Source organism: Ammospiza nelsoni, chromosome 6 (genome assembly GCF_027579445.1).
Source record: "Ammospiza nelsoni isolate bAmmNel1 chromosome 6, bAmmNel1.pri, whole genome shotgun sequence".
In the NCBI taxonomy this organism is placed as follows: domain Eukaryota; kingdom Metazoa; phylum Chordata; class Aves; order Passeriformes; family Passerellidae; genus Ammospiza; species Ammospiza nelsoni.
The window spans coordinates 8,475,833-8,487,971 of NC_080638.1; the positions used below are offsets into that span (position 1 = coordinate 8,475,833).

Consider the following 12,139-nt stretch of genomic DNA (forward strand, 5'->3'; position numbering starts at 1 on the left):
TAATCTTTAATGCATACAATAATGCATCTCAGCTCATCCAGAAATTCAATTTAATTTCAAAGAAAAAATATGCATCATAGTTTCACCAAATTTAAACATTTTTTACTCACAAGATAGATAGATCTGAAAGTACATACATCACATTTTTACTAATATGGCTTTTTCCCCTCCTTGTTTTTTCTTTTAAAGATCTTTACTGTTATGCTATTAGTTACTAAATTTATTTTTAGAAAATTATCAAAGTGCATGCAAACTTTCCTTAGAACATGGTAAATGAAGTGCATTCCCAAACTTTAAGGTTATTTCTCATTTAAAGAAGACACTGCTGGTTAATTTAATCTCAGCTTTCAGATTTGGACAGTAAAATACTTCAGAAAAAGTTTCATGTGACCAAAATAAAACCCTGCCTTTCACATTTAGTGAAAATTTTACATCTTCTGTGATTTTTGTATGCATTTCTCCCCTTTTCCAAAGGTTTTTGGAAGCCTAGCAATGGGGTCAAAGCTGAAGACAAAGATCAGCTAGCAAAAAGTCCCAATCATCTGTTTACAGAGTTTCAAATTCAAGCCTAATCCTGTGCTAATGACTTAGCAGGCACAGGAACAACATCTAAATTAAAAGCAAGCAGATTAATTACATAAATCATGGAAAGCAATTCAGTAGCAATTTCATATGCAGTCTGGTTTGGCAATCCAAGCCAAAAGATCTCATATCCCAGCAGTATTCCTTCAAATGATATCTCTGTCACAGTTCAGGTGGGCAGTGGCTGACATCCTCACCCTGAGGGAGCTCCATGGCAATGTGCAATCCCAGTTCCAAGGCATGCCTTGAGACTAAGGGAAAGGAGTCAGTGCTCCCAAACCATTGGACTGTGTTGTCTCTTTTCAGAGGACCAAACCTGCAGATATATGTTGTTGTTGTTTTTAAATTACAGTATTAGCGAGGATAAATTGGCTCAGACTCCAAAAATCAAACCATGATGGCCGGGAATATTGGTTAAGGGAGACCCAGAGTGATTTATCCCGACAGAAACACAATTCCCAAGAGAGATGCTGACTTGGGTTTTCCTTTTGCATCCAGGGAAGGTCCCTCAGCCCCACCCAGACGTGGGAACCAAATTTCCAGCTCATCCTTATGGACCTTCAAACAGAGCACAGCTTCTCAAACCTGCCTCTGCCAGGAAAATAAAAGCTGGAGGTAAGAATAGCAAGTCTTGTATTAAAATAGCAGGCAAAGCTGAAGCAAGGGGAGCAGCTTTAAGGCAGAGAAGGCCACAGGAGGGTCCTGTCCTGCTGCTGTGTGGGACAGGGACCAACAAGAGCCCATGGAGCAGAGATTCAGGGGTCAGTGTAAGATATTGTGGAACCTGCCCTCCCTGCCCTGCTTGACAAGCCCTGATAGTGCTTCATTGTTCTGAGTGAGGATTAAAGATTCCCAGCAGTGCCTAGGACTGGCAACACTAATTGCCCCGTGAAAGAGGAAGTTCAGCAAAATGATTATTAATATATTTCATATACATATATATATACACACACACAGAGGAAAGGAGTTACAATTTGTGGAAGTGTTACTTTAAGGTTTAGCTTTTTGTTTTCTTCAACAGGATGAAAACAGCACACCTACTGATCTATGGACACACATGAACTGAGGATTTACCTGAGACCCTGTAGTATGAAGACAGACAGACAGAGAGAAAAACGGGATAGAAACAGTCCCCTGAAAGGAAAGAACATTTACAGGCTACTACAGCAGTGTCTGTGGGGAGGAAAAAACTGGCTAAACTACTAAGCTCATTATTTCTACACTGATTGGTAAGATATTAATAGGGACATAAAACATCACTAGCACACACTACATGAACACAGATCACCGTTAAAAAATATCATATATGTATGTATAGGATATAACAAGATAATAAAGGTTAATTTTTGCCAATTATTGAAGATATATTTTTCTCCCTCATTCTAGTGCATTTACAATAAGTTGGGCTAATTTTCTATTTAGGTAAATAAATGTACTCTTTAAAAGCTCTATTTTTTACTCTGTCCAATAGGTAACAAAACTATTTAAGTCTAATATTCATATGATTGCATATATCTGATTTCTAAAATGTAGTGATTTAGGATGCTATGCAATGCTATGATGGCCCTCTACTAAATTGCCCTTTCCCCCTCAACTCTTGCATTTTCTACACCTAATGTTGCACCTGTGTGGATAACTGCAGTGGTTAATTACTGAGGATTTGAGCGGTTTTATTTAATGAAAATGTTTTAATGAAAAAAATACTCTATGCATGTTTCAGAGAGAGTACTGCTTTGAAGAATTGACGTGCTATATATATAATATGTAGACAAGTGGGGTCCTGCTATTTCCCTATTGGCTGAAAGAGAAGAATACACCATCTAAGGGTTACAGGTTATATAAAGGTGCTTAGAGGCAAATGAACGGGGAGTCACGAAGTTGAACAGCACATCCAATAACTGTTTTCAGGTGGTAACTAGACTACACTTACCATTTTGTAAGGATACAAAGTTAGGCACAAATTATATGATGGCTTTTTGAGGAGATACTGTAAACAAAAGCAGAGAAAAAGAAAAATATATTCGGAGTATTGGAGCGAGATGAGTAAAATCACAGTTCACTTGGCGAGGAGCAAGTTGTCAGATACTTTGTGTAACTGAGGCATTCCTAGTTGAAATGACAGATGTCAAATTATCAAAAGAAACATATGAGAGGACTTCAAACAGTGATGCCCATACAGCTCATTCTGACACCATTTCCAAACCACTTCTAAACTCAAATGCAGTTTAGTCTCTCAACTGATCATTTTTAAACACTTTGTTCTTATTTTTCTACAAATGGATTATCATGTTTTGTTCTCACCCCATGCATTGCTTCCTGGTAAGCTGTTTCAAGGTCCTCCACTTGTTTAAATAGCATAACAACCCCTCCAAGTTAGTACAAATCATAAAGGAGGTGTGCAGACACGATGGGTCAAGGTTGGCTGTCAGTGTAGGGAAGCAGCCCCCTTGCTACAGGAGCCTTGTGCTGGATTTACATCAGGACTACAGGAGATCCCATTCTTTGCTCACTTCCATCCTATTTGAGGGATGAACCCTCCTTGGAATGCACTGGTAGCAAAATCCTAGTCCCACCCCAGCCACCTGCTACAAAGGGTGCTTGTGGGAAGGGGGTCAGACTGCACACCTCATTTCCTCTAAAGACTTTTTGGTTTGGTTTTGTTTGTTCCTGCATCACCTGACAACACCTGGCTGTGCCACCTGTCACACACAAGACTTTTGCTGCGTCCCCAGGTACAGAACGTGTCACAGGCATCACCCACCCCTGGAAGTGGTCTGGTTAGGCCTCCCCTATGGCATGCAACAACAAAGTTCTGCTTTCCTAAGCAACCACTTTCAGGCACTGTGGGAAAGAAGAAGCGGTGGGTGAAAACAAAAATGGGAAAATAAAATCAGAGAAGGCTGACAGTGTGATTGCCACCCTTTAGTAATAATCATTAGCACTGTGTCCCCAGTTCCATGTCCTTGGCTGGCAGTTTGAGCCCCAGGGAGGAGGTTCCCAGCGGATCAATCATGTTCCTGTACCGTTCGCCGCGGTGCTTGGCCAGGAAGGGGCCCCAGTCGGGCTGTGGGGAGCACACCAGCTTGAGCCTCTGCCAGGGAGAGAAAAGAGAGTCTCACTGGGTGCCAGGGGCAGGATCAGAGCACAGCAAGGGAGCATGGGCTCACTCAAGGTTAGTGATGGCAGCCTGGCAATGCTCTGCTGCTCTCAGGATCTCTGCTGCTCAGTGACTCAGATACGTACAAGCCTCTTTTCCCAGCCCAGCAGTCGAAGAAGGAGTCAGGATTTTTCCACTCTCATTCTCAAGGTTGTTTATTGTTCCTTATCTATAACATTCTTTCTCCTGTCCTGCCGAAGTCTGTTCAGCAGGACAGACAGTGGCACTCTGCCTGCCCCCAGGGTGGTGTTATCTTTTATACTAAAAACTGCATGCACACTATTTACCATAACTTCCCAATACCCATCACCTGTGTTAAACAGTGAGCTTCTACCCTAAACCAATCCAAAAGTCACCCAGAAGATGGAGGCCAAGAAGAAGAAAGAAGAAGGACAGGGCACATCCAAATTCCTCCATCTTGGGACCCCAAGCCCCCATTCTAAAACCTGAAAAATCTATTTTTTCACCCCATGACAAACTAACTATTATTCTGCCTAAACTCTCTTGACTTGTAATTCTTCATATAAAGGTGGCAATTTGCTCCATGGGTCAAGAACAAAGGCTCAGGGGTCCTGGGCTCTGTAGGAAGGTCTCTGAGCCCCCCAGGCAGGGTCTTGAGCCATCCAGGGCAGCCAGAGGAATTTCCAGGGTTCTAACACACTGCTCAGCATCTGTGTGGCACAAGGTTTCCAAGACTAATAGGGGATCAAGTGGCCAGGTTTTAATGGTACATTCTACCCCACAGCATGTGAGGGGGGCTCGGAACCACTGCCACAGACTGTGAGGCTCTCTCACTGAAGGACATGTGCACAATTACTCAGCCCAATGGTCTAAGCAGTGGGTAAGTGCATTAAAATAATTGGATTTATAGTTAGCATATTTCCCCAAAGTAAACAAATTACCAAAAAGTAGTATATCACTAGGAAAGATTTTAATTTTGAGATGACAAAATGTTTTGTTTCTATCTGCGGGAAAAAAGAAAGAGGAGAATGTCAACCTGGCAAACAACAAAAATTTTCTGATCTTTCCACTGAGTTCTTTATTGAATATATAATTTGATTGGTGCATTCACAGATAAAAAGGAAAGAAAACGTATTTTTGATGACTTAAGAGGGAACAATTATATGTTTATTACCTAATAAAGTGGATCAGACTTCTCTATCAGTTATTTTAATCTCTGCTTAATTACCAGTTTGCAACTTTTACCTCCCAAATCAACCATAATAATTTTATACAGCAGACTCAATATTGAGGAAACACCAGACTACAGCTGAAAGATCTTGAGCAAAACCAGATCCAACTCTTGGGTGTTTCTTTGGGTGCACACCTGGAAACCCAGTAAGGGAAGCACCCTGGTTTTGGGGCAATTTGTGTGCCAGTTTTAGACATGAGAAGTTTTGAAGCATTTGTGTCAGTGGGAGAAGCTGATGAGCCAAAGAAGAAGCAAATCTAATCCACATTAGGTCATTTCCTAATGCTGCTCTACCCAAGAGCTGGATGACCCTTTAGACAAGTGGCCTCATTGCTGCTTGGATGCTCTCCCTAGGCTGTCCCACCACTGTGAAAATTCCTCTCCTACAACATTCCTTTGCTCCATGGGTAGCAGAGAAGCGTGGTCTTTTCCCTTAGGCATGTGTAGTGTGACATATTGAGAGACCAAAGAGATTATGCTATTTTAGTACATTTTCTCTCCTTTTCATTTTTTGAAGCAAGAAACGGCCCCGGTGGGATTTGCAGGGAAGCTGAACTGTAAAAGCAGCTACAGAAAGGGGAGAGAGTGTCTGTTCCTTCTCCCAAGGTGGCAGCAGCACAAGCAGCAGGCACTGATGAGAAGGCAGAACTGAGAAAGCCTCAAAGACTTAAAATAAGAGCACTGAGCTTCTCCAGAAAGCAGGGGCAAGGCAAGGAAGGGATGAAATGCTGACACTGCTCATCCTGCCAGGGACTGAGGGATGGGAACAACCAGGGAGAGGGGGTGACAGGCAGGGACAGGACTCAGGGATGCAGAGAAGGAGGTGGCCACCACATTTCTGAAGCAGTGGGGGAAAGTGTCAGGAATCCAATTAGCAAAATAAACAAAAGGACCTTAAATTAAAAATAAATTGCCACCTGGAATTATTTTAAGCCCAGGTGCCAGAAAGGATCAGCCAATTCAGGAAGAAAAAAGAGCAGAGAGGTGAAAGCAAAGATTGCCAGCCGGGTTTTGTAATGAGTAGATTGAGATGCATGAAAAGCCTTGCTGGGGGACTCCAGGACCCAGCTTTGCACAAAGGCAACCCCTGATTGACATCTGCTCGTGATGATTCCCCTCTCCTGGTGCTGATTGACCTCTCCTGGTGCTCACTGACCTCTCCTAGTACTGAGTGCCCTCTCCTGGTCCTGACTGAATCTCCTGGTGCTGAGTGCCCTCTCTCCTGGTGCTGATTCCGCTCTCCTGGTGCTGATTCCCCTCTCCTGGTGCTCACTGCCCTCTTCTGGTGCTGATTAAACTCTCCTGGTGCTGATTAAACTCTCCTCGTGCTGATTAAACCCTCCTGGTGCTGATTCACCTCTCCTGATGCTCACTGACCTCTCCTGGTGCTGAGTGCCCTCTCCTGGTCCTGACTGAATCTCCTGGTGCTGATTTCCCTCTCCTGGTACTGATTAAACTCTCCTGGTGCTCACTGACCTCTCCTGGTGCTGAATTCCCCTCTCCTGGTGCTCACTGCCCTCTCCAGGTACTGATTAAACTCTCCTGGTGCTCACTGACCTCTCCTGGTGCTGAGTGCCCTCTCCTGGTGCTCACTGACCTCTCCTGGTGCTGATTAAACTCTCCTGGTGCTGATTAAACTCTCCTGGTGCTGAGTGCCCTCTCCTGGTGCTGATTCCCCTCTCCTGATGCTGACTGACCTCTCCTGGTGCTGATTTCCCTCTCCTGGTGCTGAATTCCCCTCCCCTAGTTTTGAGACCACGCTCCCTGGGCACAGCACACACCTGCAGCTGAGGCTTCCTGTGGCTGTGTGCTGCTTTTGCAAAAAGGCCAACGAATCTAGAACAACTTTCTCCCAATAAAGCCATACAAAACCTGGTAAAATTTATCTAGAGCTCATAAAACAAAACACTCCTCAATTCAGGACTGTGTTTTTTGAAAAAATTAGGAATAGAAGGTCCACAATTTAAATCAACTGAGCATCTCTTTGCAACACAATAAGTGGTTTACCAGAAAGTAATCTGAGCAGTATTGGACATTCAATATCACAAAAATCGATGGGAAATGAAAGATACTGTCTCCTGTGGCCATATTTTTAAACAGCAAAAAGACAGAAGGATTACCTCAATAAATTTTCCTGGGGCTAGATGCATTTTTATCACAAACATCACTGGGATCCAGATGACTGAGCAGGCCAGCATCAGCCAGCCGAGCACCATGGACCAGCCTGGGTAGTGGTAGGCTCCATAAGTCATGGGTTCCCACTGGTAAAAGCTGAAGCACAGAATAAACTGGGAACAAGAAAGGAAAGCAAATATGTTTGAGTAAGCAAAACAAGCTGTGCCACAAATTGTGGGTATCCACACTCACAGAGTTGGTGTCTATGGAATACACATAAAGCCACATCCACCTAAGGCAGGGTGCTGCCACAAGCTCTAATCAATGGGTCAGAGCCTGAATCTAATGAGTTTCTAGGAAATCTTGCAAAATCCCACAAAAATCACTGTATTTGTGCCAGAATAATTGAAATAGAATCTTGTCCCTAGAGTAACATGCCTTATTACATGGTCTATTGGCAGTTTTACCTAATGTGATTATGGTAAGTTCCCCATTTCACTTACTGTGTGAACAGCAATACATCTGCTTACATTTGTGCATAATTCAGTAACTTTTGGAAAATGCCTGTGCTTGCAGTAATTGCACACAGAAGATTTATAGAAGTATAACGAGGTGAAGGCACATATAAAAATGATCAGCTTTAGTTCCAGAGATGTGGAGTCTAATGAAAGTCTAATATTAGGCTATCCAAATGTATCAAATATTAGCTTTACAGAGGCAATAATAGAAAAGAATTCATTGCTTGGTTTTGCTTTGTCTGTTTCCATTGCTTAAAAATTGAATGATGACTGATCAGTGTCAGTTTATTTCTCACTGTAAGTTCACTAAATATTGCATTTGCAGGGAACAGCAACAGAACATGCAAGTTTAGAGAGTAAACACGGTCAGTTCCAATTTGTTTTCCTTAACAAACAACATAATTTCCTATTTCCTGGTTGTGATTACTGACAGGAGCTACCAGCACAAGTCTGACTAGTAAAAGATCTGAGCAATTTGCAGAAAAGCCTTACAATTCCCTTCAGAAGTGTGAAATAGGGTCTAAGGCAGCATCTTGAAAACAACCACTGGAAAAAACACAAAGAGCTAAAACAATCCCATGTGCACACGCCTTCATCTTTAAAAAGATCCCCAAGAGGAGATAAATACCATTGATGTCATCCCAACACTATAAACTGGACTATGTCTTCAAACTTTTTCAAAGTGATCTGCAAACTTCAAGCATACATTGTCACAATCAAACTACAGGTGGATAAGATAGATTGCTCTGGTTTTCACACAGAGCAATGCTGTAGTGCAGTGCAGACAGCAGGTAAAGAAAATCTATGCAAGAAAATTCATTTTACCCATTGGAGAAATCGTTCTCACTGTAGAAAATGTCATTTCTTCACAACTCAGGATTCTGTGAGCTCACCAAAACTCACTGGTGCCTTCACACAGGCATTCCTGTCTGTGAAAACTAAACCTTTTCCAGTTTTCAGAAAAAAAATGTCCTCATTTGTGAATGAACAATACTGAAAATAAGTTGTTAACTTCAGCCAGTGCCTTTTTCTTCCCCCTCCAGAGGAAGATTTGCCAACACTTACCCTGCACTAAAGGACAGAATCTTGCTGCACCTGGGGTTCAGGCTTGAGAGCTTCCAAGGGGAGGTACAGGCACTCAAACAGAAGATACTGGTAAAGAAGGCTCTGTTGTTTTGTGCTGATTTGTCAAGCTGGAAGCTTTTGAAATGGCTAAAATAATTATTTCATTCTTGTGCCAAAAAAAATAAATATATATATATATGATTGCAGATTGTATCTGCACAGAGGTTAAAACGTAAAGGAAGCACTGTGTTAGAAACCTAGATGGCAAATGTAGATACAGATATTGGATTCGGTCCCCTGGACTTGAAAAACTTTCATAGCAATGGAGAAATTGAGAACGTGACATTTTTTTTTATTAAATGGAGACCTAAACGACATATTTTTTTATTAAATGGAGACCTAAACGTGAAGCAAATTCTAACTGAATTTGAAGGAAGGTGTTGGGGAGGAAATAAAAATGAAAGGAAAATAGGAAGAATAATAAACATAGACCAAAGTCGCTCTGGTTTTAGATTTCAGGGCTCCTTTCCGGGCGCTGTCCCGCAGCGCCACCTCCCGGGCCCGGGCACTGGGGACGGGACAGTCCCGCTCTTCCTCCTCCTCCTCCTCCTCCTCCTCTCCCTCTGCCACTCTGCTCCACCTCAGCCTTCCCAAAGCATCCCTCTTACACCAGCTTCTGTGGCAATAAAATGGCTTTTGTCCCTAGCTCCGTCTGACAGCGCACAGGAAGATCTTGGTTTTCCCTGTGCATACATAAATATCACACACACACACAGAGATTAGATATAGATATAGATACATAGATATAGATATATAGATACATAGATATATAGATATATAGATACGTAGATTTATAGATATATAGATATGTATTAAATATCATATAGATATATAGATATATAGATATATAGATATATAGTTATGGATATATAGATAAGTATTAAATATAATCTAGATCTATAGATATAGATAGATATACATATCTATATAGATATGTATAAAACATATTGTATTTACATTATATATTTATAAGTATTATATTTATAAATATATTTATATTTATATTCATAAATAGTGTATATTCATTCTATATTTTAAATATTTTTAAATTTTAAACATATATTTTAAATATTTTTAATTTTTTATATTTTTGTATATATTTATATATATATATTTACATACTTATATACAATAATCTCTAATGCTGCAGTGCAGTGGTGTGCCACAGCAGCATTTTGCATGGCCAGGAAAAGGCCACCGTTTTCCTGGAGGACTCACCATCCCTCCCCACCAAAACCACCATTCCTTACGCTGTTTCTTCTACATGCCCATGGCAAGAGCACATGTGCTGTCATCCAAGTTCTAGCTGCTAACAACAAGAAACATCATGCATAATGAACAAAAACCAGCAAAACTCTTTGGAGAAGATGTTAATTTTTTTTTTTTTCCTTACTGTTAAAATAGTTGGGGTCACAAATGCCCAACAGACTCTCCAGAATTTACTTGGCTGGAATCCAATCATCATTTCTATATCTTCACAAAATCTTTGCAGTCCTGTGAACAGCAAAAGAAGGAGCAGTTAGGTGTGAAGGAAAGCAGCTGCAGTCTGCAGCAGAGCTCTGGTGCCCTCCCTTGTGTCCAACTATGAAAACTAACTCCAAATTTTTGTTTGAAAGCTTCCTTGGACGATCTAAGTACACAGTAAAAATGGGACTAATAGAGTGGGAACCATTCCAATAAAGTATTTCCTTAGGGATTAAAGCAATTGAGCTTTTACATTGAGATGAGGTGTTTAATATGTTTTGTGTTAAAGCATTGCTGATATGTACTGGGTAGCTGCAATTGTTTTTCTGTTTGTTTTATTCCCCTGTGAAGATCAGCCTTATTAATATTCAGGCAATATTTCAGCTTCTCTTTACCTGCTACATGACTGGATCACAGCTGTACCCCTCAGCACTGAAACTGGTGATGTCCTGCTCTTTTTCACCTGATGCATAATTGATATTTAAAATTCCTAAAGAGCACCTGTAAATATTTTGAATTATATTCAATGTTGTCTGAACAAAAAGCTCAGCTGATACGTTAACCTTCATATAAGGTCACTTTAGTTAACAAAAGATGCAAGATTGGGAAATGGTATTTCAGCCATTGTGCAGCTCCTCCCTGGCCGTGCCATGTGCCAGGAAAGGTGTGCTGGTCAGCAGCTGCTATTCCTGCTGGTTATTACTAACTTAGTCATTAGCAATTTCATTATCAGTGATTTATCCAAAAGCTTAAAGAAACCCTAAAACTGATTACAGCTTTCCTCATTGTAATAAGAAGGGAGAGGTCAGAGCTCATCTGTTCACATAAAAGTTAAAAATTTGGGCCAATTTAATCTAAATTTTGCAAAGCATTATTCTGCAGCATTTTGTCTAACTTGCATGATGTGGGGAAAGCTTAAATACTGGAGAAAAGGCTTTGAGTAAGGGAAGAAATACTTGTAACCAAAGTAATAAACTTCTTTATTCCTTATTGTATGGAGTCAGCTGCTGCAGCTGCTGACTGTAAGAAGGGATAATCCCAGCCTTGATCCTCCCAGTTGGGAAGCCTTGCTGTTGATGTCAAGGAGAAATAAATCTATGCACCTGATTGTTCTGAGAATTAAGGAAGTGAAACCCTAACACTGCTCCATCATCTGTGCCCTGTGGTGCAGGAGAAGGCAGCAGGGCTGGGGGAAGCTTGGCAGCCCCTCAGGGCCAGCTCAGGCACCCAGCATGGGAGAGAAGGGCTAAAGAACCCTGCAATGACAGGGAACACAGAAGGAAAATACAGAAATCAAACAGGAAAGTGGCACTGCAAGGACTGTATTTAAAACCTGCATTGGATGTAAGCTCAGAACACTGAGCCAAGGTAACTCAGGGGTCACTTTTTTCCTTCTGTAATTTCTTTCCTTCTTTTTCCCTTTTACTGACTGCCACAAGTTTTCTTCTTCAGAAAGCCTCTTACATGTGTAAAACACATGTAATTTTTATGACCCATGGAATCACTGTACTTCAGCACCAGGCTGACTGATTGAGTCCTTCTCTGTTTTATAATAGAAGTTGGAATGGAATGGAATGGAATGGAATGGAATGGAATGGAATGGAATGGAATGGAATGGAATGGAATAGAAGTTTGTCTGGACAAAGTGTGCCCTCCAAGGTCATCGTGTGGTGGAGCTGGAAGGAGGTTTTTGCTGCAGTTGAAAGATTTGTCCCTGTCTTTTGTTTATCTGCAGTGAGTGTGAGGGAGCTGCTCACACAGCAGCCATCCCTGTGCTCTGCTGGGAACAAAGCTGGGCTTTAATTGCAGCAGCACAAGGTACAGGCTGATGGGCATTTCCACAAAGTTTAAATCTCATTTAAAGTGTCCACTTCACCCACACTTGCTGCTGCAAAGAAGGGATACCTAACTGGATTATTACCAAGGGTTTCTGCCTCCAAAATTCATGCTGGTTTCGTGAAAACCTGCACAGATTTGTTTGAAACT

General features: G+C 41.5%; 1 protein-coding gene across 1 annotated transcript in view; it reads right to left on the reverse strand.

The window, feature by feature from the left end:
• Positions 1-3,375: 3,375 nt before the first annotated feature.
• The window catches only part of SLC6A5 (solute carrier family 6 member 5), a 30,467-nt gene continuing 21,703 nt past the window's right edge, over positions 3,376-12,139 (reverse strand). The window contains exons 14-16 of the mRNA XM_059473855.1: positions 10,083-10,183; positions 7,052-7,219; positions 3,376-3,673 (exon numbers count right to left, since the gene is read on the reverse strand). Of these exons, the coding sequence (XP_059329838.1) occupies positions 3,518-3,673; positions 7,052-7,219; positions 10,083-10,183 (425 nt within the window). The 3' untranslated portion in view covers positions 3,376-3,517. The remainder of the gene's footprint in view (positions 3,674-7,051; positions 7,220-10,082; positions 10,184-12,139) is intronic.